Source organism: Dermacentor variabilis, chromosome 1 (genome assembly GCF_050947875.1).
Source record: "Dermacentor variabilis isolate Ectoservices chromosome 1, ASM5094787v1, whole genome shotgun sequence".
NCBI lineage: Eukaryota > Metazoa > Arthropoda > Arachnida > Ixodida > Ixodidae > Dermacentor > Dermacentor variabilis.
In genome coordinates, this window is record NC_134568.1 from 8,599,563 (window position 1) to 8,626,806 (window position 27,244).

The following is a 27,244-nucleotide window of genomic DNA, read 5'->3' on the forward strand; positions in this document are numbered from 1 at the left end:
ATGGGATTGGCCCATGTGTGGGGGAGTGCTTAAAGCCTGCTTCATCTCCGCCGCAGGTTTGACTGGCATTTCACGACCTTCGGGATCAGCCCACATATGGGGAGTGTTAATGCTTGCTTCACTTCTGCCTTGGGTTGGCCTGGTATTGCACTTTCTTCGGAATCGGCCCACCGTATGAAATATTGTTGGTCTATGCGCAAATGCGATCTGCCAGATCCTCACCATAGACAGCTTCACTGTAAAAAAAAGTGGTCTAGCTCACGGCAAATAGAGTCAAACATTTTAAAATGCGAATAAAAAGAGATGCATACAAAAGCAAATAGCTATTTGTATCAACTGATAGCAAGCTCATTGGTATCATGCCCGAACTTTGTCACATATGAGATTCTCCAAGCAACTGGAAAGTCAACCTCAACTGTCTTGACATACTCTCAGCCTGCCCATAATGCCTCAGTTTTGCATTTCATTGCTTTAAGAGATTTATTTTGGTTTGGATGTGGGTAACCTGCATCTTAGTGTCAGCCAACACTTTGCTTTTTGAGCGCAAGCTCCTTCAAAGAGGCGGCACAGTTCCTTTCCTGATCATTCCTCGATGCAATGGTCCTTCCTATTGTCCTTGTTACGCTGCGTGTTCGCCCCATGGATGAAGCATCCTTTTGGTCAGTTGTACAGTCCGATTTTTCAGACTCCCTAAGGGCCGCTACAATGTCCGAAAAAAAAAAGTGAATGCATGTCTTTTACTGCCCTTAAGGGCCCAAATCGCCACAGGCACGTCCGTAAAAGCTCTGAAGGTCTGCCAGTACACTTATTAGGCATATAGGTGCTTGCACTCTGACAGGAGACGGCAAGTGCACGTGAGTCTAACAATATATGTGCTGCGTCCCATACACTTCACCGCGTAGCATCACTGTGCTGAGGCAAAGCTGCCTTTCGAGGACTAGCAATATGCAACGCGCCGTGCTTTACGAGGATTGCAGAGGCAGAGTGGGTACCTTTGCTGACAGCGGTGAATTCTTTCAATGAAAAAGACAGCACCGAATGTCAAGAACCGTAATAGCATACCTAGGCCTAGCGTTCCCGCCATGGTGATTACAGTGGCCAGTGGATCTGCGTGTGAGTGTCAGTTCAAGGTGGTGAGATAACACGGCGGTGTTGGCTTTGATTAATGCCATATCAAATCTGCAGTTGCAGCACATTCGGAGTGCGGATCAATGGTGAATATCTCGGCAACAGTGGGGACAAATTACTAGTGATTGAGGACCTTAACCAAAAAAGTGTTAGAGTGGGTTTGAAGATTAATATGCAGAAGACAATGTTGAAGAATTCACATCGCCAGTCAGCCTCTAGAGTCTGTACAGGAGTAAGTCAGTTGCTCGTAAGGGACCCTGATCATGAAAAGGCAATTTACCTAAGAATAAAAATGGAGTGGAATGCATATGGCAGGCATTACCAAATCATGGCTGGGAGCTTACCACTGTCATTGAAAGAAAAAAATTAAATTATGGGGTTTTACTTGCCAAAACCACTTTCTGATTATGAGGCACGCTGTAGTGGAGGACTCTGGAAATTTCAACCACCTAGGGTTCTTTAACGAGCACCTAAATCTAAGTACACGGGTGTTTTCGCATTTCGCCCCCATCGAAATGCGGCCGCCGTGGCCGGGATTCGATCCCCATCCTCGTGCTCATCAGCCCAACACCATAGTCACTGAAAAGAAAAGTGTACAACTATTGCATTCTACTAGTGCTAACTTATGAGGCACACATCAGAATCGGGTAAATACCGTAATTAAACTTTGTGATATATGGTTCTTGCTTCAAAAGTTTCCTATGGCAAGCATAAATGGGAGTTGTCGACACGCGATCACACGTGTTGAATGCATACATTGTTTCCTAAGCATCGTCGAGCTAGACGTGCTGCCACTAAAGGAGTCGCTATTGGGTTCACCATAGGGGTCAACAGCGAGTCACTGTTCCAAGTTCAAGTTATCCTGCGAAGGCCAATTTTACAATCAACATAAGAGATTCGGGACTGTAGAAATGTATGACTGCCGGCCAAGACCTTTGGCCAGGATTGAATTACTCGGAGTCGAATTAACAGAAGTCGACTGTACCATATGGCAGTGGAGTTTGCAGCAAAAATGTATCTCCTACTACACATAGCAGTATATTGGCATGCTGCAGTGCTCAGAGGCTGCAGAACAGTAGACTCCTATAAATTTGATCCCGTCTGAAAGTCCCAGCCGACACACGTGCATTTCTATAGGTCCAAACTTCGGTTATTTTGATACTAAAATAGGCCTTCACCCAACAATTCCAACTTGAGCAGTCAGCATGCATGCTGACCCCTACAGTGAACCCAATAAGCGACCCCTTTGGTGACATACCTTAGAGGACAGTAGATGTGTGAAACAGACTTTATCTCCTGCAGGAAATGCCTATTTTCTGCCTGCCCAGGAGGAGCTCCAAGCAATAATCACAGATCAAAACGTCTGATTGTGGTATTCACCCATTTCTAATGTGCCATCTTAACAAAACTTCCTTGGCGATTTTTGTATGCTTTACCGCATAACCGATGGGTATTGCGGCGAAGCTCACTTTTGAAAATTGGTTGCAATGTGCAACACATTGGACCCCTGTCCATTTCTTTTTTTAATAAAAATTGTGTGCGCATTTGATTTCTTTCATTTTAGGGGCTTTTGTCCTTTCTATGCTAGTTTACACTTCGGACACAGAGACAGCGGGCGTGTGTTTCACTCTGGGGCATGTTAGAATCTGTACGTAAACCATGGCAAATAAATCAGTCATGTGTGTTGGCATTTCTTCTGCATCTTCTTAAATTTGACCCACCAGATAATTCAATCTGTTTCGTCAGTCCCGTCAGAGTCGAATTAACGGAATGAAGTCAACTGCATTTTGCTTGCTGCTCAGAAGTATGAGCTTGAATAAATAACATAGCATTACAACACATAGGAGACAAATGAAGTGCTGCAACATGTGCCAACTTGCCTAAGTTAGCACTATATAAGCTTGAACCCAGATGTGCCAGCTACATTAAGGTTGTGACAAAATGTAAAATCGCATGTGTTGGAGACTCAGTAGGTTGGCTTTCCTTCTTGAAAAAGTGTTGCAGAGTGCCTGTTAGGATTCACTGATCGATGCTGTCACACTGTCAACAAGGCTGCCAAAAAATTATTCGTAATACAACCCTTTCATGGACACAACAAGGTAACAAATTGTTTTGTGTGTGAAGCATTAAGAGTATATTCGTGATCAAATATTGTTCTTAAAGAGTGACCTCAACGAGACAGCACACGAGACTGCACAAGATCTAACTCACCGTGTGAGCCCGGACTCCCTCTCGGCAGGATGGGCAAGCGAGTGCGATCCCCTCGTCACAACGATCTCACCCAGCATTACAAGTTAGTCAAGAGAACCATGCCGCTACCGCACAAAGCACCCAATAAAGCACAAGAAGTCACGTACAGGTGGCTTCAGACAGGCACCTACGCATGCCCGGCCTTCCTGCACAAAATCTTTCCGGACGTGCACCCTCACAATGCGTGTCACTACTGTAAGGATATAGCTAGCCTTGATCACATGCTCTGGGCTTGCCCTCTGGTGCCAGGACCACCAAGGAAGAGTGGGACCGAGCTCCACACAGCTCGGACCTTGAAGCACAGCTCTGGGCTGTCCATCGGGCCCGCGACGCGGTGGAGGGGCATGGCCTCTCTGTCTCGACGTGGGAGTGGCCCACTGTGCGCTAATCGCACGTACCGACGGACGTCAAGAAATTTATTCATCCATCCATCATCAAAGCAGTTGTCAGAAAACATTCTGCAGGGAGCAGCTAAAACACTATGCATTTCTCGTTATAGTGATATTATGTGTGCGTGAGTTTAATAAATAGATAATTGCAGGTGTGTGTATGGCAAATTCAGATGCTAACTTCACCAAAGTCATAAAAGCACACAGCACTCTACTTAAAAGGAATCTGAGCATTTGGCCACTGTTGTGTCACTAATGTGCACTGTCGTAGCCGTCTTCATTACCAAGCAGAAATACACCCAAGAAACTATTTTTCGGACATGCATGAGAATTCGGGTATCCTTGCAACACTGCCACGTACCTCACAGAGGCAATTAATTATAAGCACAGCTGAAATTTCGGATGCTGAAATGCTTTGCCTTCAAAGTGCGGAAGGCACAACCATTGTAGAAAGTGTTGTATAATGCCGGTTTTCAAGCGTCAACTTTGCTGCAATATAGCTTGCTACGGGAAGAGGCTTATGCAATGTATCGTGGTGGAGCATACCAGCAGTGAAAAGGGGCCATTGTAAGATGGCGTGATTTACATTTTTTTATTTACACACATACATACTCTCTTCTGTTACAGCACAAGCGCCAAGAAGCCTGATAAGTGTTGTGGTTGGTCTACAAAATTAAGAAAAATTAAATTATGGGGTCTTACGTGCCAAAACCACTTTCTGATTATGAGGCATGCCGTAGTGTGAGACTCCGGAAATTTCTACCAACTGGGGTTTTTTAACGTGCACCTACAGTAAATTTAAGTGCACAGGTGTTTTCGCCTTTTGCCCCCATTGAAATGCGGCAGCTCTGGCCGAGATTCGATCCTGCGACCTCGTGCTTAGCAGCCCAACACCACAGCCACTAAGCAACTAGGGCGGGTACAAATTAAGTTCCTTGCCTACCCAAACAAAAATGTTCGCAACATGATGTGCGTGGTATACCGTCCTTGGGAAGGCAAGCTTAATTGGTTGCTGTTGGCTTTGTGTCTTGCTTCACTCTTGAGCAGCGCTTACTGACTGCACAGTAATAATAAGCTCCACCAAATGGCTAGATTACTTCTGTACTACTCCAAGTGTTCCAAGAAGACTTTTGGAACATGAAGTAGAAAAAAAATTTCTGCTCCTAAACTGCTCCAGAATGTCAACTTTGTGCTTGAAACCCTAAACTGTCTTGACCACCACTGAGGGGTTGATCTTGAACATCACTTATATACTTAAGATAAAATCTTGAGTAACACTTACTGGTTGTCGACATTTTGAAATGGTTTCACAGGTTCTAATTTAACACTTATATGCACTTTTTAAAACAACAGTGAATAACGATTTCGGTAACATATTTCAGTATTCTACAGTTGATTTGGAGGATTATGCGCCATCACTGGTCTGCAATTATGGAAGTTTAGAGATAAAAAAATGGGGGCAATAATGCCTACGTTTTACACATTGTCATTGTACAGAACACAACCTATGCAACTTGCTATAAAACTGATTTATATAGTATTTGAAATTACCATAAGAGTATGTAAACAGCTGGGGTTTCATAGTTCTAGGTTCTTGTTATGTTTTAAACTAGCACCTCCCTTTAAATGGCAGTAAAAGGCATGCATTAATGTTTTTTTTGGACTGCCTGATTTTCTAAATGTTTTGTTTTTGCAGTCCTCAGGGAACCACCCACCGCCACCAAGAAAAAGCACTTTTGACTGTAGCAGTAATCAGTGATTCGCCTAATTGGCAAACAGTTCAGGATGCCAAACAGCCTCGAGACAGCTGTACCTCTGACAGAAGGCACTAATACACAGTGCAATGCACTGTTTCTGCACTCTAGACTGTGGGATTCTCATCCCGTACCTTGGGTCAAAGGAACGACAATCACAAGGGCATTTATTGCACCTTTCATAGATCAATGCCTGCTAGCCGAGTTGCTATCCACAAAACATGCCGATGGGCGTGCGACAAATCGCGGAAGTCCGACTCACCGCGACCGGATAGCGAGCGAATATGTTCGCCCCTTGCTGGATCCCAATGCCTGGTCGTTCACGCGTACGGTCACGCGAACGGTGGCTCTTTCGCACAAGGCCTCACGAGACGATCTCGCAGAAGCATGGATCGGCGCACGGGCGGCACGTCCGTGCTGCTTGCCGTCCCGAACCAAAGAGGAAACATGTTCTCCCTTGCGCCCCCAAGTAACCCTGCCATGAGGCGGCATTAGCAGCGCAACACTCGCGCCATCTCTCGCGTGGCCTGGGGCCCGCGGCGAAGCCGCAATGCAGGAGACGGAAGCTATGCGGGAAAAACAACATATCAGGGGACGTGTGAAAGTCGCGCATCCCCACAAGACAAATGTGATAAGAGCTGTATTATGTGACCTATTATAACTCCGTGGTGACAATACAGACAGGATATGCAGGGCATATAGCGATGAGGACAGTAGCAATGGAATGATATCACCAGTGTACAGAGCGCTGAATTCATTCTTGCTCCGTTACTGATAATTGAGAACTCTATCAAATGAAAAATTAAGAGAAATATCATGTGTGAAGGAATACTACTCATCATATCTATTGCAATTCTTCTTGGACAGCATTCCCTCTTTCTTGCTTTTATTATTAAGGCATTTATATAGTACTGCTCACCTGCTGTTCCATGTGTTCCATCGACACATATACGATCAGTTCCAAGCCTCTTGAACAGCTCCTGTTGTGGTGTGGTCATGATGACTAGCATAAAATCTCTGTCATCCAAAAGGTCCTCATTTTTTTCTCTAAAAAAAATGTCACTTTTTGTCAGGTTGTCCTTGGTGTTTAAAGAAGAGCAATGGGTTTTCCTTTTCACTATGCATCCTCTCAACCTAGAGTTGCACGCTCACAGTCATTATCGTGCAGCCGCTCGGTCTTTGAGACTCTGGCATCCCTCGTTATTTTGCGGAGATCCTGCTTGCTTAACAGGCTAATGCGGTGGAATGTCTCATCCACGTTGGACCGCACATTATCCAGTACTGCATCCATGGACACGCCTTCTCGCAGCTTGTCTTGAGAGAGTAGAGAAAAAGTGTATATTAGTTGAAGCATAAGTAAAAATTACCGAGCACGCAAGGAAGTGAAATGGGCACTGATGAACATTTTTAGTATCATTATTTAGAATTCCTTTAATTGAATAATGAGTTACATTGACTTACAAAAACCTTTTGCAATGGTGTGTGTTAAATAGTTCAAGCTGTTGCAATTTTTGTTCTTTTTAGGTTAGGTTAGGTTAGGTGTTATGCAGCCTTCAGCTGCTGAAGAGGCAAGATTACATTTCTGAATTATACTACACGATTACATTACATTTCAAGAGGCAAGATTACATATTAAAGTGTTTAAATGTTTGGTGTCATTGATAAACCGTCATAGGGATTATCTGCACCAGTGTTATCAGGTACGTAAGTGAAGAAATTTATTGTGTGTACCAAGTTTACAGCTAGGCTGCCAATTTCATCCTTCACTGTTGGTAACCTTGTTCACACAAAAGACATTACTGAACCATTGTAAAAGCATTGCACTGGACATGTGCAGATTGTGGTTCAGATCCTACCCAGGGCAAAAATGTCTTCCACTTTAGTTCCTTTACTAAATATTGCCATTGTTATCAATTTCTATCTTACAGTTAGAACTTAATTTTCCAATTACATTCCATAGCATAAGTTATTGCCACTTCCATAGTGGCATGCCACCATAGAAGGGCAAAACAGTCTGCAATCGAAAACATGTGCAGCATTTCCAGATTAACTTAAACATCACTGTTACTGACTGAATTGATGCACATAATTTGATTAATGTCAATATAAAAATTGTCAATTAAAGCTTTCAGCAATTATTTTTAATGGTTGATTTATCAGTCATTCATCCATATTTACAGAGCAGACACACCTGTGAACGTATGCTTTGAAGGCTATGCAGTCATGTGGGTTTTTGAGTTAAAGGTATTATTTCAGTCAAGTAGAGTACTGACTGGACACTTGAAGCTGTTTTACGAGTTCATGTCTAATACCCCTGTCACACGGCAAATCTAATGTCATTTACAACGAATTACATTCGCTGATAATGCCATTTCTTTGGTGTCACACGGTAAAACGTAAGGACATTTACAAACAAATCAGTTCGCCAAACTCATTCGCATTCGTTTGGAACTGAATGTGTATCCTCGACACCACGAGTTTACCAGTGTTTCGCAAACAGTACGTGCTTCTTTTTTTGTTTTAACAAAAAATCACTATTATTCTATCCATTTTATTACCTAATTATTGCTTTAACGACATTGAAGTCCATCACATAGGTAAATACAGAAAACTACTCTCAGTCCAGTGACCAGACAGCCATCTTTAGCTTTCGCTGCAGCAGTCATGTTGGTTCTCACCGGAGCATCGGCCGCGGCCACTTCAATTGACTTGGCATAAAAGCGTGCGCGTTTTTTCCTGTGGCACGCGCCAAGAATGAGGATATTAGAAGCTCGCATGCACATCAGAAAGGCGATGACATGCAACTGCCCTTCTCGTACCTTTTTTAGCAGATGTAGCGGACGCACCTATCGTTCTCTTCGCCCTGTTGCTTGCCTTAGCTCGACTCGACTTCGTTGGCAATGTCGACAAGTTAGTAATCGAACACTATGGTTTGAAAGCAGTGATCACATATTCTAGTGGAATTTAGCATACTGGAAAATAATTATTGGACAAAAGTGGGTTTGAGGCGTTTTTTTTTTTTTTTTACTATCGTCATTGTCATCATTTTCAAATGACATTAGTTTTCGCCATGTGACAGGGGTATAAGCCTAATTATCGTGATCGTTTCAATCATGTTTCATTCACATAGCTGATTCATGAGCATCCAAATATTAAGGCACCATATTTTCCAAACCATAGGTGCCATCATTTTCTTTTCATTTTCGTCCAAGCGTATTGTAGAACAGTGTAACTTATATATGCAAGACCAACATGAGACATTCTTTTTCTCCAGCAATGTACTTGCAGTTTACTTTGTCTGCTAGAATGTGCGGCTCATAAAATTTTTTTTTACTGAAGTTTAGTGCCCTGAAATGGGTAAGTACAACATTTTAGGATAAGTGTATAAACATGCACAATCGCACTTCACGATGCTGACCCAAGTTAAGATAGATGCATCTTATACAATGAGTTATATACACATATTTTTTCTTTGAAAGTTGTGAAAAGAGGGGGACAAGGGGGTGACTTGTACAACAGTTCAAATTATAGTCCAGAAAATATGGCACATGGTTTGTGAGCTCTACATATAGTAGAGTAAAATACAACTTGAGCTGATGAAAGTTTCACATGGAAAGCACATCTGCTGTGGATGACCTACAGTAGTGGCGAGAGGTCGCAGTTTCATCGATGTCTGTAATACTTGCACTTCAGTTTAGGCAAAATGGCAGACATAATTATGTACAATGCACCTTAAGTAATCCCAAGTGGAAATTATTCCAGCTTACTGCTATTTTGAGACATTGAATCCCACTAGGATCATAAGTCATACCAATACAGTTAACTGAAAGCCTGAAAAATAAAACAGAAAAAGAAAAAGCCACAGTCTGCTACGTGGCCTACAGTGCACCAGGAGGCACTACACCTTCCTGCTTGGTACATGAAGTGATGCAAACAAGTATAAAATAACTAAAGTCGTTGCCTGCAATAAGAATAGCCATATAGGTCAAATATAGGCCACTGGCTGTGCCAAGGTAGTTGTTACCGCTGTGAAATTGGAGAACGGTTCCCTTTTTTCTCTCTCTCTCTGAACCCTTCAGGCATTGATACAATGTAGCAAAATGATAAACATGTTTATGATGTCATTAACTATAATGCCCTGCAGTCAGTAAAGGTGGCCTCGAATTATGTGGAAATTATGAATTATAAATGAATTTCATGTGCTCAAAGTTCATTGCATGGTCTGGCATGAGTATTGCCTTGTATTTGTGATGTTGAAAACTCAACAACCACTCTTTATGTATTATAAAGCAGGGCAAAAGCGGTTTCTTACCAGCAATAGCAGCTCTTTCAGACTTGGATAGAAAAACACGACCCAGTTCAAAGTCGTGGCCTCTGTGCTTGAATTGGAAAACCACATACACACCTGTGTTGGCTTCAGTCACAGCCATTGCCGCAAAACATCTTTTTCCACACTTGACACTTGAAGGCCGCTTCAGCTTTTGTTTACTTGTAGCTGTGGAAAAAGATAACCGGGTAGTTTATTCTAACTTAAGCACTGGACTTCCAACACATGCTTAGGGGTGGTTCTACTACACCATTTAGCTACAATTCAACTTGCCTGAAACCTGGCTACGCGAACTGTGCAAAGGTGTGGTATTTTCACGCTTTCAGGGCAATGCAGCGTTTTCAGCAGGGGTACGAGAAGACTTAAATATAAGAAACAAATAGTGAACGTGCAAGTAATTCAGTTTGAGATGGATCATCTACTAGACTTTTCAAATATTGAGTAATATTTGCAGTAATGCAATGGATTGCCCGAGGTCAAAGCATTGCATGCAGCATTTCAAAAACACTTGGTTTGTCTCGAAACAAGAACAAATAAAACAAATCTGGGTTTTTACATGCCAATACCACGATCTGATTATCAGGCATGCCTCTCTCAGTATAAGTTTTGTCCTGGCTGTCAACACCAATCGAAGCAATTACTATATGCAATGCTAACAGGGTACGGTGACAAAAGCAGCATTCATAGCAAGCACAATGGCATGCACTAAGACCCATTGACCACTGGAAGGCACACAGTTTGCATTGCATACATGTGTTCTTGCACGTGGTTCAGAACTGTATGGCAATTTGTGATCTTTTAAGTACAGGAACTAACTTCTGTGCACACTTGTGATAGTTGCCGACTTGTGAAAAGAGGGGGAGGTTACTTGTGCCAGGTTCAAATTATTGTCCGGAAAATATTGTATATGGTTTGTGAGCCCTGCATATAGTAGAATAATATACAAGTTAAAGTGATGAAAGCTTCACATGGAAAGCAGATCTGCTGTGATCTTGTGGACTCGTACAGCAGTGCTTCATCAGTTATCAAAAACTCGTACTAATGATCTCGGAAACAATTGCCAATCGTACCAATATATTAACACCAAGCTTCCTGTAACTGCTTGCAGCCCATATCACAATCACCAAAAGCTAATTTCATGGCACACTACCCTGACCATTGGCCCTAATCAGCACTGCTTCATCAGGTCGGTTGGGTATCAGTAACTAGAGCTACAGTTAGCTGATGAATTGACTCATATCTATTTGCAGTTGAATCGACTCATATCTATTTGCAGAGGCCAGCAAACCACCTTGTAACAAAATTGAGTGCATGGAATGGTAGCAATGTTGTTTGTGTCCACCACTGCCATCTTTGCACCATTTGTGCTATGGCACCTCCTTCTGGACGCCGTTCATAGCCTCGCGGCAGTCTCTTGTCGAGCTTCTTGCATTGTTATCGGGAGTAATACACTTGTGCATGTGCCATAGTGCATATGAAAGCACATGTGTCATTTGCAATGCACATAAGACATTCACCTTCACTTCTTTTGTTATGTGTGACAGAGCAAATTGTTCTAGTGCAGTTGTAATTTCTTGCCTCTCCGACGCCTAGGCACACAGCTGCTTTCATTAGCCCACAAAATTTTTATTTATTTACAAAGGCTTTCTACCTACTCAAATGAAAGTACTTGCAACATACTGGCATGGTAATAATTGGCTGGTTCTGGGTGTTAAAATTTTCTTAAATGTGTAGGCATTTCTATGCTTACCAAACGTCCATCACGCAAGATAAAAATGTGGGCCGATCCCAGAGATAGTGCAATACTGGGCCGACCCACGGCGGAGGTTAACAGCCTTCAAGTACCCAACAAAGTGAAAAGTGCATACAATATAGATAGAGCATGGAGCAGTGAGTGGCTTTACCTTTGTTCTGCCTGTCGCTACCACGAGATCGAAGCAGCGCTCGCAAATCTCTCAGCACACACCGCACCCTGCACCTTTCGCAGATCGCTTTCAAGATATGGGCCCGCTCTTCAAGGCAAAGCGACGAGAACACGGAGTTCAAGATATGGTCCACGCGGCGCATAATGGTTTGACGTGGATGGATAAGGCACTAAAGAGCAGTATCAGCTTATAATGATCAGAACGTCATCAGCACACCTGGCGCCGCCGTCTGCAGCAGTCCGTGTTGCTGCGACGCTGCTGTTTATACCGGTCATATTAACTTCCATAACACTTTTTTGTTCAAGTACCCTAAAGAGCCCAGGAGGCATAGGGGTGGGGGATGTTACGATTGGCCAGCGGGGATAGTGACCTTCTGGCTTCACTGCAATGAATCGCTTCGTGAAGCCAACAACACGCCCTCTTCGAATAGCCCTTCGGAGCCAGTAAGGCTAGACACGTTTGGCGGACAGGATTGTTACCTGGTTCGCTGTCACCTTCAGGGACCAATTGGAGCAAGAAAACTCCTGGAAATGTTTGTTCTATGGCATTCCCCCATGTACTCTGGTAATAGTCACGGTCATGACAGATTCAGCAGCAAACTGCAGAGTCAGCTCAGGAACGACATGCCAGCTTAAGTCAAGCGTGACAACACCTGTCTGTGAGGCCTCACTGGTTTTGGTGTGTTCAGTAAAACAAAAGTGCAAGAGAGTGTGTGAACCTTCGCCCTCAAAGGCGGGTACTTCGACGACTTTGGACGCTTTGATTGGATGAAGGTTGGATGGCAGCTTTCCCTGGCCTAGGGATCTAGTAAGGACAGAGAGTGTTTAAGCAGACATTTTCGGCTGTTCAGTGTGCATTTCAGTCATGCTAGACTGATCAGATGTAATGTTCTCCACCCTTCATGTAGATATTGTAAATAAATCCCCTACTCCTCATTCCTCCCTTCAACAACATCCTTAGCATGAATGAGTCGGACGATGGTATGGGCCAGGTACCCTTTTCATGGCAGACACCATCTCTTACAGGGATTACAATGAAAGGAGCAAAACATACCAAAAGTACACAACTAAACAAGAAATATGAATTGGAACAACATGAATTAGTGAAAAAAAACGACCTATTACAGGGTATATACAATGTGTGAAAAAACATAGTAATGACAAGGTTCAAGGTTCCTAAAATACTTGACTTATCACAATGAGCTGTTTTACATTACAAAACAATGGAAAAAAATTTAAGTATACATTACTAAACAGGAAAGCAAAATTGCATATTAAATAAGAACATCAAGAAATGCAACTGGAACGGAACAGCAAGGTAAGAGGTAGTTCAGATTTCTAGGAACAACTTTAAATTATGTACAAATGAGTTGTGACAAATAGCGAGGAGAAGAGGTGAGTGGAAAAACAGATTAGTGTGGGCGAAGATGGGTGCGATTTTAAGTTGGTGATCAAGCCGTCAAGACACGTCACGAGCTAGTCTGATATTTAGAGTCACGTGGGACAACCGATTGGAGTAAAGTTTATGAAAGAAGGATAATAGTGTCGGAAGCCTGCGTATATTGAGAGGAGCTAAATTAATCTAATATTTGATTTCCGTAACTAGATGTATGCGAGTAGTTTCTTGTGATGAAGCGAGCAACATTATTTTGCAGAGACTCTAGTTTGTGTTCGAGGTAGGCCTCATGTGTGGATTCCAAATTAAGAAGGCATATTCGATTTTAGAGCATACTAAGGTGGTGTAAGCCAGAAATTTGGTCTCGGAGTTAGCCGAGTGCAAATAGTGCCTTATGAAGCCAAGTGATCTGGTTGCTTTAGTAGAGTGTTCTAGTTTGCCGTTTTTACATTCGGCTAAGCAGCTGAGCGGAGCGAAAGCGTGAATGCGCATGCGCCCTCCGCTTAGGCGCAAGCAGGCTGGTGGAGTCAGAAACACGGTCCGCTTACAAGCTGCCTGAGCAGAAGGTTGCTGCCATTTTTTTCTAGCAAGGGTGGTCGATGCACACACCCACTCTGGCACATGCATCGAGGCACCTTGCCTGCCTTGCTCTTTACAAGACAGATTTGCACAGACGAAGACTTATGTCTGCTAGAAGGTGCGCATGCTGACCCATTTGAAAACCTCGCAGCGCGGTAGTATGTGATGCATGCTGTGCAACATGTTAGCATCAGAAAGGATCAGATTGGATGCAAAATGCAAGCTCGCTGGCTATCACGTGGCATTTCCCAAGATGGGGCTTTATTTTCCACTGGATAAAATGGACCCGTAATGCATTACAAGTTCACGTTTAGATGCTTTATGGACAAATAAGCTATATGTATTCATTTTACTTATAAAAGCTTTACTTACAAGTTTTACTTATAGGTGCTTTTATTTTGTTTCATTACCCTGAATTCGGCCAGAAGGCACTGCAAATACGAAAGGAACATCAAGCGGAAAGCCAGAGAGGCCGAGATAATCTCGTGGCTGGCGGCAATGGAAAATAAACCTGCTATGAGTAACTACTGAAGAGGAAATAACAATATTGGGAAAGAAACAATCTATTATAACTCAAAGGGAAGCTTATTACTTTCTGAAATGAGCTCGGGATGCCTTAGAACACGCACTTATACAGCAAGATATAATAAGGAAGAAGCATGTGCTTGCTGCGGTAAAGCTAGGGAAACAATAGAGCATGCTTTACTAGAATGTGAAATATCTCCCCAGCAGTAGATTTAGGCACCACTGGCCTATATACCATTAATAAAATATATCCAGAGAGGGAGATTAAGATGGACTGCAATGATTGTAATGGCATCATTGGAATCAGACATATGCTGGCGGGGTGTCCCACGACTCTCTCCAAACTCGTTGAAGAATGGACACAGTGGGAGAAAAGGATTCAAAGCCCATTGTTTCAGGACCAACTAAAGGCAGTCCAGGGGGCCCATGATGTCGCTGAAAGGCTTGGCCTGACAGTGCCAACATGGGAGCGGCCCGCCTTGGCTTGAGAAGTCTAGCCTCCGGACATCATTAGAATAAAAGTTTTCACACACATACACCACTGGCCTGCTTGAAGCCCTTGGGTTCAGCAAGAGCAGAGGGAAAGTAAAAATGTATGCAGTAAAGATTGGTAAGCAGCGAATGGAAGATTGGTGGACAAAAAGTAGGGAAACGTCAAACAACAGAGGCTTGCAAAGACAAAGTTCAGAAAGTTTGGTTATGGGAAGTCATCGTGGGTTTTTTTTTTTCTTTGTTAACATAGGGGGGGGAAAGTAGTGGGGCGCCGACTAGTGCGGACGCGACAACATCGGCTCCCGATATCTTCAATGATTTCACGAGTTTATTCACCCCAAATCGACGTGTATTGCGTACCAGCGAAAGCAGCAAGTTACACGGATTCCGGGGATACCAGATTTATTTCGGTGGGTGGGCTCTTTCACAACATTTCCGCGTTCGAATTTTCAACCTCGGCGTGCAAAGGCGGGCAGGCCTAGGCCTAACACCGCAAGTCATTCATTACCGCCATGGAAGTCGTCACCGGTGAGACGATATCGCCGGAAGAAGCGAATGACCCGGGCTGGATCGCGGCATATAACCGCAAACCCCGCAAGGGCAAGGCCAGTCAACCTCAGGGACCAAGTTCGTCAAGTACACGTGGCAGACGAAGGGACGGCGATCGCACCGCCGGACCGAACAGCGCATACCAGCGCCTCGTCGCCACCTCGAGACTCCCTCAGCTACCGAGGGACACGTTCCGTATCATCGTGAGACCCCGAGACGGTCTCAACGTGGCCAAATCCACACCCGTGCAGGTTGAGCAAGCCATCGCCATGGCGGCAGCCCTGGCTCCTCAAGACCTCACGGAAGACTCCATCTGCCCCAACGTAACTCAGAATATCTTCATCATCTGCACCCCCAGCGAACGTAATGCAAGAGCATACGCCACGGTGCAACAGATTCGCATGAAAGATACCACGTATCGGGTCGCAGTATACCCGGCCCCACCCGATAACACCTGCAAAGGCGTAGTCCGAGGGATTGACCTCGAGCTCACCGACTCCCAACTCCGAGAACTGATCGTCACCCCAATGCCTTGGAGGTGAAGAGAATAAAGAACACCACAGCCGCGACAATCCTTTTCCAAGGAATGCAAGTACCCAGCTACATCTACTGCGGAGCAAGCATTGTTCGGTGCACGCTCTTTCGCAGACACACGGAAGTTTGTTACAACTGTGGCAACATCGGTCACCGCGCGGATGTATGCCCTAACCCCAACACCACGTGGTGCCGGAAGTGTGGCCTCAAAACGCCACCAGAAGATCACCAGTGTACTCCTCACTGCACCCTGTGCGGCGGACCACACCCAACCGCCGACAAGGACTGTAAACGGAAGTTTCAAGTCCCTTACATCGTGCGACAGAGACGCCGCCGCAGACGCAACCAACGCGGCCGCAGCCGCTCCCGAGGACCGAGCGGCGCCGGTCACAGCGAGTCGAGCGCAACCTCGGGAATTTCCGTAGCGACCACAAGGAGTCGCTCGGTCACGCCGGCACCCGAGCGCCGCAGCGCCCTCCGCAGCAGCCGCTCCCGCTCCAGGGGACGACACAGCAGCCGCTCCCGCTCCAGGGGGTGCCCTAAATCCGGCCACACAGAACTGACGTGGGCCGACCGAGTACGAGGGAAACAGCACCAGCAGCAGCAACGGGACGCCTCATCTACCAGACAGGTAACGCGGTCTTCATTGCCCGAGCATGAGAGCGAGATAGTAACAGCACTACGACAGGAACTAGCTGGTCTCCGAGCCACCATACAAGTGCTTACAGAGCAGCTTAATGACGCGAAACAGCAGATTCAAAGCCTTAAAGCTCCCAAACAAGCACCACCCCAAGAGACAAACGTAAAAGTAAGCACAGCCAAACGCAAACCCCCTCCGCTCCCTGAGACGGAAGAAGAGAGTCACGCACCGCAAGACACCCTAGGCGAAATTCTGCGCCTCACGCGAGAGAACCTAGACAGTATTCGTACCCTAGCAAACCGTGTAGAGGTGGTCGAAAACAAAGTCGCCATAAAAATTAAAAACAAAGCTAGTCAGCCACAACAGATGGACACGACGACGCACCCTTCACCACCAATAAATCCCCCGCAAAACCATCATGGCTAACACGACACGGGATACCTTAGAAATTTGGCAGTGGAATTGCGCTAGCTACGCGAAACGCAAATCCTCGCTGCAACAGTACCTCAAAATTCAACCCAAAAAGCCGCACGTCATACTATTACAAGAAACTCTATGCGAAACCCTCACGCTCGCAGGGTACAGCCCCATCTCCCAAAGAGGAGGGGACGCCAGGAGAGGCATCGCCACGCTCGTTAATAGAAAATTCGCGCACATCGTTCATAACGTCCTACCGGAAAACAGTCGCATCGAGGCGATCCTAATCGAGCTTGTACCTAACCGACTCTTAAAACAAAGCATTTTTGTACTAAACGTCTACAGCTCCCCCACGCACTACAAACAATCCTTCCACGCGATCCTTACTAAAGTCACATCATTGGCACGAAACTCACCGCTCATTATCGCAGGTGACTTCAACGCTCCCCACCCGTCGTGGGGTTACCCCATAATCAAGCCGAGCGGCAACAACCTCTCGCGCGCAATAGACGACCTGTCCCTCACCCTGGTGACGGACCACAGGTTTCCCACCAGATTGGGTACGTCGACGCGACGCGACACTACGCCGGACCTCACGTTACTCCGCAATATAGACAACTATACATGGACGAATACGCAAGAGAACCTGGGCAGCGATCACTTCGTCATACGCACAGAAATACCAAACACGACCGCCCCACCCCGATCTTTCACCCTCACAGACTGGGACACCTTCCGTAGGTTACGGAAGGAAGACACGAACACGTACGACTCCTTCGCGGAACTCCTCTCTGCGATAAAGGGCGACGTAACTAGAGCCACGAAAACGATACAAACGGAACTGGAAGTCCCAAGGGTTGACCCTCACCTCGCTCACTTACTCGAGGCCAAGGCCTCGATACTTACGCGATGGAGAAAGCAACGTCTAAACAGACGACTGCGCAAACGCATCGCGAACCTCAACCAAGACATCGACCAATACTGTACGGAACTCACACGACTCCAATGGCACGAACTCTGTTCGGCGGTCGACGGCCGCATGCGGACCGGAGGTAAGTGGAACCTCCTGAAACGCATGTTAGACGACAGCCAAACGAAGGTTAATCAAAGCCACGCGCTAGACCGACTTTTACACTCACATAAAGAGAAAGGGGGAACGGAGGAGTCTTTCGTGGAAGAAATTGCCAAACGATACCTTCCATTAGGCGACGCTCACCCCAACGATTACCCGAGCATAAAGTGCGAATCCACTCCCGAGCTAGACGCTGCCTTCACGGAAGCAGAAGTCCGAGAGGCGCTACACAACCTAAACAGCAGGTCGGCCTCAGGACCGGACGGGGTAACCAACCGCATGTTACGTAACTTAGACGACCAATCCATTACATTGCTCACGAAAGATATCAACCACGTGTGGGAAACAGGAGAGGTACCAACGCAATGGCGCACTGCCACGGTGGTCCTCATTCCCAAACCCGGCAAACCCCTTAACCTGGACAACTTACGACCCATCTCTCTTACTTCATGCGTGGGTAAAGTGGCGGAGCACGTCATTCACAACCGAGTGTCACGCTACATTGAGGAACACGAACTCCTCCCATACAACATGGTAGGGTTTCGACCCCACCTATCCACTCAGGATGTTATGTTACTCCTAAAGAGACAGATCTTCGACGTTAAAACAAGAGACGTTCGAGGCATCCTCGCCCTCGATCTCACGAAAGCATTCGATACCGTCTCGCATCGCTTCGTACTGGAGTCTGTTGCAGGCCTCGGCCTCGGCCAGAGATTTCAGGAGTACGTACGCTCCTTCCTGAAAGACAGAGAAGCCCGACTGCGAGTCTTAGAACTAAAGTCGGACCCTTACACGCTGGGCTCCGTCGGAACACCTCAAGGCTCAGTCATCTCTCCATTACTATTTAATATAGTGATGAAGGGACTCGCAGACAAACTACGAGACATCCCGAACGTAAACTGCGCTTTATACGCAGATGACATCACCATTTGGAGCCCGGGAGGCTCCTTGGCAGACATGGAGCAGGCATTACAGTCTGCCCTAGATGCCACGGAAGACTACCTACTAGACACAGGCATGAAACTATCCTCCAAGAAATCGGAACTCTTACTATTTCGCAAGTCTTGCCAAGGAGTCCGCTACCTAACACCTCTAGACGAACTTCCGATAGCACTACACACAAGAGACGGACAACAGATTCCGCGAGTCGACCACATACGCATTCTTGGGCTTCTAATCGAAGCCACCGGATGCCACGGACACACTATCAAACATTTAACCGCCAAAACCGAAAACATGATCAGACTCATCCACAGAGTCTCGGGGCGCAGAAAGGGTCTCTGCGAGGATAACCTTTTGCGCGTATACCACGCATTCCTTATGAGCCACATTAATTACGTCGCCTCTGCCCACAACTGGACGAAAATAGAAAAGACGAAACTAAACACACTCATTCGCAAGAGCATCAAACAGGTCTTGGGCATTCCACAAAGAGCAAGTACATCAAAGGTTGACCAGCTAGGCATGCACAACAACATCGACGAAGTGATCGAGGCTCAGACTATGGCGCAAATACTACGCCTATCCTCGTCCAAAGCCGGTAGACTAATCCTAAACGAAGCTAATATCTCCCCATCTCCCTATTTCGAGCATGCGATTACCCTACCGAGTGAAATTAGAGACAACTACAAGGTTTCACCATTTCCTAGAAACGTCCACCCACAACACAACGTGGGCAGGCGCCGGGCCCGCGCCCGCGCGATTCTCGATCGCACCGAGGCGGATCGTGACGCCACCGCATTTGTGGATGCGGCCCAGTACGGCAACACATCCACTTTCGCGATAGCAGTCGTGGACGGTAACGGAACCTTACGATCATCCGCATCGGTTAAAACGACCACCAGCGCTAAAGCAGAACAGATAGCCGTAGCCATCGCTATGGCAGACCCCACATTTACTCATGTCCTCACGGACTCGCGTGCCGCAATTCGGGCCTACGAAAGCGGCAACGTATGTAAAGAAGTGGCGCACATACTACTAGCGAGCTCAAAGGAGAGCAAACGACGCCTCTCCTGGTTCCCCGCTCACATGGGGAAAGACATTCACCCGCGGAAACCAAACCTCAATGAAACGGCCCACGACCGTGCGCGAGAACTTGCCCGCCGCGACGGTCCTACGGCCTCAGAGGGGCTGGACATTCAGTTTAATGACCCGCTACTCACTTATCACGAAATCACCTCATACTATCGAAAAGGCAGAATGAAATATCCGCTCCCGCACTCCAAACTCGAACGCGCGCAGGCGGCCGCGTTTCGAATGCTACAAACGGACTCGTATCCTTCACGAGGCCTACTGAGTCACTATAACTCAGACATCCCGGCAAATTGCCCAGACTGCCAAGAACTCTATTGCTCACTCTCGCACATGCTATGGCAATGTACCGCGTTACCAAAGGGCCCTCTCTCTAGTGAGCCCGAATGGGAAGCAGCCCTCAAAAGCCCGGACCTCAAACTCCAGCTCAAGGCCGTCCAGAGGGCCCAAGAACTGGCGGAGCGTCACCACGTTCCCGTCCCGACTTGGGCGTCGCCTACGGTTTCGGCCCGAGGAGCTCCCCGCATGGGATCTCTAACGGCTTGAAACTCCTCAGGACCTCACTGAAGTTCTTGACTGACTGACTGACTGTTAACATAGGTAGAACATTGGGCAATACAAGAGCTTCATGGCGCAACCCACACATCTTTCCAAAGGGGACACTCGTAGCACCTATCCATCCGTCCCTCTGCTCCGCTAGGCTAGACATACAACTAAAACATGCAACCACCCACCACTCCACCATGTGGCTTAGCGGGGCAACTTGGAGCGGGGTGGACCGTAATGACACTAAACTAAAACACTCTAGTGAAAATCACATCTACACAAATGTTCCATGACAGATCGGATGACAAATGAACACCCAGATATTGCGAATACCGAGGCTACGGGCATGTCTTATAATTATGCAATTGCATAACACGGGTTTAGCTGTAGTCCCGAATCTGATAGCTTTTGTTATATTAATGTTGATTTCCGCTTGCTTACTGCCCCACTTACGGAGATTGTCTAAGTAAGATGGAAGGTAGCAGGTGTCCTCAGGGTTAGTAGATCACGCAATCATCAGCAAATAGTCTATGAAACGCCTACCATTACTAATATCGTTAATATAATCTAAAAACAAAATAGGCCTGAGCATGGAACCTTGCGGTACTCCAGATTTGACATGATTTAATGGAGACAAATGGTCATTGATGAAAACTGATTGCTACCGGTTAGTTAAAAAGATTGTAGTCCACCTAGTTATCCTCACATGTTAAGATCTGTCAGTTTATGAATAAGCCAGAATTGAGGAACCTTGTCAAAAGCCTTCGCGAAGTCTAGAGATATTACATCTATTCGATAAAAAGAATGAGTGGAGTTATGCAAGTCATTAATTCAAATCAATCGTGTAAAAGTCCATGCCGACTGATAAAGAAAAAGTTATGTTCTGTAAGAAACTTCATTAGAGCAGATGAAATGATGTGTTCGAGAAGTTTGCAGCACATGCTGGTTAAAGAAATTGGTCTGTAATTTGATGGGTTAGACGAATCACCATATTTAAATATGAGAATTATGCAAGCTGCCTTCCAAACATTTGGGACGCATCCCGTGTCAATACATTGCTGAAAAGGCTTGGCTAAAATGCGACATATTGCAGGTTTGGATATCTTAAGAAGTTTAGGGCAGATGCCATCACGGCCAGGAGCAGAGTTAGTTGGAAGACAATCGATACAGGACTGTACTACTTCAGAAGCGATATTAATGTTGTGCATGCTTGAATGCAAAATAGGGGCCTGAAAGCTACTAGGTACAGGAGTCTCGTCCGTGAAAACGGATGAAAAAAAACTTGTTGAATTCAATAGCAACATGTGCCAGAGAAAGAATGTTACCATCCTTAGATAACGGTACCGTCAAGTTCGATAATTTGGGTTTCCTAAATTTTTGTGTCATTGCTAAGCATGTCTGAAATGTCATGGTTGAAAAATTTATCTTTGGCTGTTGTTACGGTCCTGCATAAGTGTGCGTGCTCACGATAGGGCCTCCAATCTTCCACAGATGCTCATAGTTCAGCTCTGCAATATATAGGTTTCACATGCGTCGCAAACCAAGTGCTTTCTGTGCAGGCTGTTATTTTGAATTTTGGAATATGCTTTTCTTTTTAAGTGTGATCAGCCCATTATGAAGAAAAACCCAGTTTGTGTTTATGTTGCAATGAGGGAATGACTGCAAGAAGCCGACAGAAAAGGTGGAAAGGTCACTAACAAGCCCGCTGACATTCACGCAGGTGTAATCAAATATTAATTTCTTTCTATTTTCATGTTTCTTTAGGGCACCTATGAATTCACAATGCAAGATATTGTGGCCACTGATACCATCCAATACATTTTCCGTAACATTATTTGGTTCTGTGGCTAGTATGAGGTCAGAGTGAATCACCATGAGTGGGAACAGAAATTTGATGCAAATTGAAAGTTGAGAGCATGCCAGGAAAATATTGGCATTGACGTTTTTCTTGTGCCATACAGGGGTCGGCATCAATGCCATTCAATATTGGGATAGTCGAAATCGCCGACAAGAAATATTGGTGATGTCGGGTACTTGTTCTGGACAAAACTTAAAGACTTGTTTAGATGATCCGGAAAGTAGTGGGATGAATCAAGTGGACGATAGCAGACTCCAATGACAGAGGTAGAATGTGTGGGCAGACAGAGAGCAACCCTTACAATTTTGAGGCAGGAATTAGTTTCAATAACACAAGCTTCCAAACTAGATTTTACTGCGATTAACACACCGCCACCTCTCAATTCAGTTTTATGTTTTCTAAATAATGAAAACTGACGAGACAAGGACGATCCAAAATGTCGAATGACAACCAGGTTTCGGTGCCTAGAACGTCTACTGAACAGGATTCAAGATAAGAACAGAGGTGATCTTGCTTACGAAATAAGCTGTGGAGGTTTGACAAAAGAATTGACACACATGCATCACAGCGTTCATTGTTTACATCACTGGGTTTTCACGAGGACTTGACGTTTCGGGAGGGCACTTACTTCATTAGTGGTATGGTCAAAGACAAATCGTGTTGTTTAGTAGAAGCTTGCCAAACAGAAGTTTGAACCTTTCAGCGGGCTTCTGTTTGGAACGTCCGAAATCTCGGAGTTTCTGGACTGCATCCTCATTGAAAAATCCTTATCAGTCCATATGAGACAATTCAAACCTTTTTTAGTTTAAATGCATTTTTCAGTATGTGTTTTCTTTTTTAAGTTTAGGAATTTCACAATTACCAGCCAAGTATAGCCTTGTCTTTTCTGTCCTATTCTATGGGCACGTTCAATTTCACCAGCTGCAATGCCTAAATATTTAGAAACTAACTCAGTTACAAGCCCTTCCTTTTCCTGCCACGTCTCCGAGTCTTGCTCAATGACTGCTTTAAAGGTAAGGTTGTTGTGACGCAATCTGTTACTGAGGTCGTTTACCACCAAACTTGTGTTGCAATTGTCCTGATTTTATGCTTTCCAGTTTGTCCTGGGTGTCAAGCATATGAATTACCTCGTGACGCCAGAGGTTCCTTCCATTTAGGAAAGAAGTTCAGTAACATTCGTTTGGACGTCTTTTACTTTCCCTAGGATGTCTTTCTGAAATTTTCCATTACAGGCTGCCGTATCCTTGAAAATGAGTTGATAATGACATTGGGCTGCGTGGAGATGAGCAAGTGGTACAATGCTTAAGCGTACTTAAGTCCCAGAGGAGTTTCTGCATGAATTTTTCAATTGTTTATGAAGGTTTCTTACCTATTCAAAGAAAAGTGTTTGCAACATACTGATGTGGTACTAATTGGCTGCTGCTGGCTGTTGGCCTTGGTGTCTTCCTTTGCTGTTGAGCAGCATTTAGTGAGTGCACAGTAATAATGAGCTGCACCAAATGCTACACATTACTGCTGTACTACTCGAACTATTCCAAAAGGGCGAATTTTTCTGCTCCAACATGCACCATGACTACTTATTTCCTAGCCCAAATCCTTAACTGGCTAGGCCACCGCTGCATGCTGACACACCACCCACTGTGGGTGTGGGCTGTATTAGCTAAGTCTCAGTAATACAAAAATAACTGTGGCACTGTTCTTTTTGAGCTTTGTTATTTAATGAAAAGGCTTTGAATTCAGGCCACCAGTGCCACAATAAAGTATTCCTATTCCAGCCGCACTACTTGTTAGAGCTGCATGCCACCTGCACTACTAGCTGGGCCAGTCACTTGAAATCCGTGGACTATAAGGTTAGAGTAGAATCAAACAGAAGACATTTTTTTGATATACTGGCTTTGGACGTCCCCAAATTTTTGGGATGGGCCTGCTATAAATTTTACGTATTCATAACATGGGAAGGTTATGACGACATGTAACCCAGGCAGGCAATGCTTTTGGAAACCAACTTTAAACTTTGCCACTCCGACAGTGGTGAATAGTGATCTGTTGTCATGTTGAGCAGTACTACTTGCATCTGACCGCTGGATGTATTGTGTCACTGTTCGTTATTTATTACATGTGCTTATAACATGTGCTCCAAAAAGATGTTCCAATCATTGGTGCAATCTACTAATACCAGCTACTTTCGCAATGCCTCTGTAGGCATCTCTTTAATCCTTTTATGTCTAACACGATACACGAGGACTCCCCTGCAATCACTGACACAGAAATAGTACAGTGTAGTTCTAAAACAAATGTGCTTAACTCATATTGGTGACAACAAATAGTTTAACATTGGTGCTATCATAGGTCTGGTTTGCGATTACAGCCGATGTCTTGTGGTTGATTATAGGAGTTCTTTAACAGCAAGGTCCAGCATTACTAGAGCTTTGTTTAAAGGGCAGCCACTTGGACAGTGGTACGCTTGGACTCGGGTGTAAGTAGTTTAATATTGATGCATAGGCTTTGAGGTGACCAGGGTCAGGCTAGTGTATACAATTTTTATCCTGTTCTATTTTCTTTCGCATCACTCGCACTTCATTCAGTGTTACTGCATACATGGTGCGTTGAATGATAGGAAGGAAATAGAATAATATGTATAATCTTGGCCAAGATGGCCTTGGAGTATGTTTAAGCCCAACTTTAGGCACACATGATTCCCAGCTTAGGTGAGCATACCGAGGTAACTGTCCAGGTTGAGGTTCATTCCGATATGCTGTTAACGCTTCTTTGAGTAATCGTATAAACATGACTGAACAAAAATCTCTGTGGTTTTTAAAAACCCATCAAAGCCAGAGACTCAGACTGGTGGTCATGATACGGGCATTTCACGATACCTTGTGAAGCATAACTTCCAGACCGGTGACAGACGAAGTAGAAATGCTTCTTTTTCAGGTGGCCGCAAGTCTCTGTACCTGTCCTTGCAATGAAGTGACTGCGTGTGTCTTTCTCCACCTTTTCCTTCAATGACTTGAAAGCTGATCAGGATAATAAAATAAAGCAAATGTTACATGTATGCAGTGTGTCAAGGGGAATCAGTTTATTGTAAGCCCACGTTGGCTGTGCAGAATATCTTATGGGGTAATTTAGAAGAAGAAAGAAGATTAAGTACCCTGGACACTTGTATGTTCAGTCTGCATTTCAGGGTGTGTAATGCACAGAACTAGCGTTACAAAGTTGAATCGTAGACATGTTGTGGAACTCAGTAGTTATGAAGAAGAGGTTCAGTGACATCTTTTCTCTTTTCCTGATGAGGATCAAGCATTTGTTTTTCTCAGGGCAAAATTTTAGAGCGAAGCATAATGGAATTGAAGAAAAAGAAGATATAAAAACGTGACAAGAATGATGTTGCTTCTTGTACATCTTTAAACTATGCTTTGCTTGAGTACATTTTGCAGCTTTCATACAGAGATCAAACTCCTGCGAAGACAGTATGTATAGAAACTGTAAGCTAATTTGCTTTATTAATTTGAGGTTGACACTGTGACATGGCGTCTAATTATAGCAGCACAAAGTGACTGCCATCAAATTTTTTTTTGTGAGCAACGCCAAGAATTGCATGAAATGACAAGTGAAAATGACAACTCTACATCTTACAAATTTCCGTTCTGAACGAGAAAGAAAATACAGAGAATCATACCTTATCTATAAGTTCAAGGCATTGCAACAAATAGGCATAAACATTTCAAAAGGAGCTTTATAATCTATCCGCTATGCTAAATTTCAAGCTATAGGCAACAACACTTAGTCTGGTTTCTTGGCGTATCCTTATTTTTTTCTTTCCTCTTCTTTTTCTCAGCCGGCGTGTCAGACGCCGTTGACATGCCGGCTAACACGCGTGAGTTGGCACGTGGTTGACACCATGTTTTCCCCGTGTTTTAACTGAACAATTAGTAGATTTAAATTTTTTGCACATTGGGAATTCAGGAAATATAAAACTTCGACAGGAGCTATCATTAGAACTAGTGTACAGTACTTCTAGCACTTCTTTAATCAAACAATGCAAAATTTGCGCTTTGGTTGACTCAGCATTTACTTATTGTGTTAAGATTGATATGAAGTGCTACTTTGTTTTTTCTGCTGTGTGTACATGTTTTTAGACGCAATCCTTTCCATTGTATGGAGTTCTCGCTCACACAAAGCCATGTACTCGATTGCAGATCGACCTTAGGCAGAAGTGCAATCTCATACCTGTGCACTTGCCTCTATTCATTAGTGTGCAATACCGCGCAAGCCTGTGCATAACTATACGAGGACTGTAAAGCATATGAAAGCTCCAGCACCAGTTTAGGGCACAAGATTAGACCAGATTTCTTGAACAGAAAAGCTGATTTAACACATTATTAATGTACAAGGAGGCTTGTCCATGCTACCTAACCTGACAACTATTGCTTCTAGACCCTAAAGAATGCAGTAAAAAAAAAAAGTAGGTGCTTGCTGCAATGGGGAGAAACAAATTTTTCCTGTACCATACTATAGGTGCTTACCCATTTCCAAGTTTGCAAAGCGAGTGCTTTCCTGCATGGCATGGCCACCACTATGGCTAATATTCATGCTACCAAATCTGCATATATTGTATCGCATGGTTTACCTTACAGAAGTTGGGAACTAGAAGCAGGGTTCATACTTTGTATATTTGTTTTCTTTCTTTCATTAGTTAAAGTAAAAATAGCAAATCATTAACTTCATTCATGCTCCTCCAGTCACTTTTCTTTTATAGAATGTATTCTAGGGTTTTATGCGCTAAAACCACGATTTGATTATGAGGCATGCCATAGTGGCGCAGTCCAGATT

At 44.7% G+C, this 27,244-nt stretch overlaps 1 protein-coding gene across 9 annotated transcripts in view; it reads left to right on the forward strand.

Annotated features, from left to right (window-relative positions):
• Positions 1–27,244, forward strand: part of LOC142575228 (uncharacterized) — a 55,724-nt gene that overhangs the window by 21,138 nt on the left and 7,342 nt on the right. For 3 of the 9 annotated variants that reach the window (XR_012826615.1, XR_012826616.1, XM_075684406.1), the window contains exon 6: positions 2,431–2,675. The exons of 5 other annotated variants lie outside the window; for them this stretch is intronic. Coding sequence is in view for 2 of the 4 variants with exons in the window: in XM_075684406.1 (XP_075540521.1) it covers positions 2,431–2,495 (65 nt within the window). In the remaining 2 variants the exon portion in view is untranslated. Of the gene's footprint in view, positions 1–2,430; positions 2,676–11,835; positions 13,126–27,244 lie in introns of those variants that run through there. One more of the 9 variants, XM_075684398.1, reaches the window with a different exon arrangement.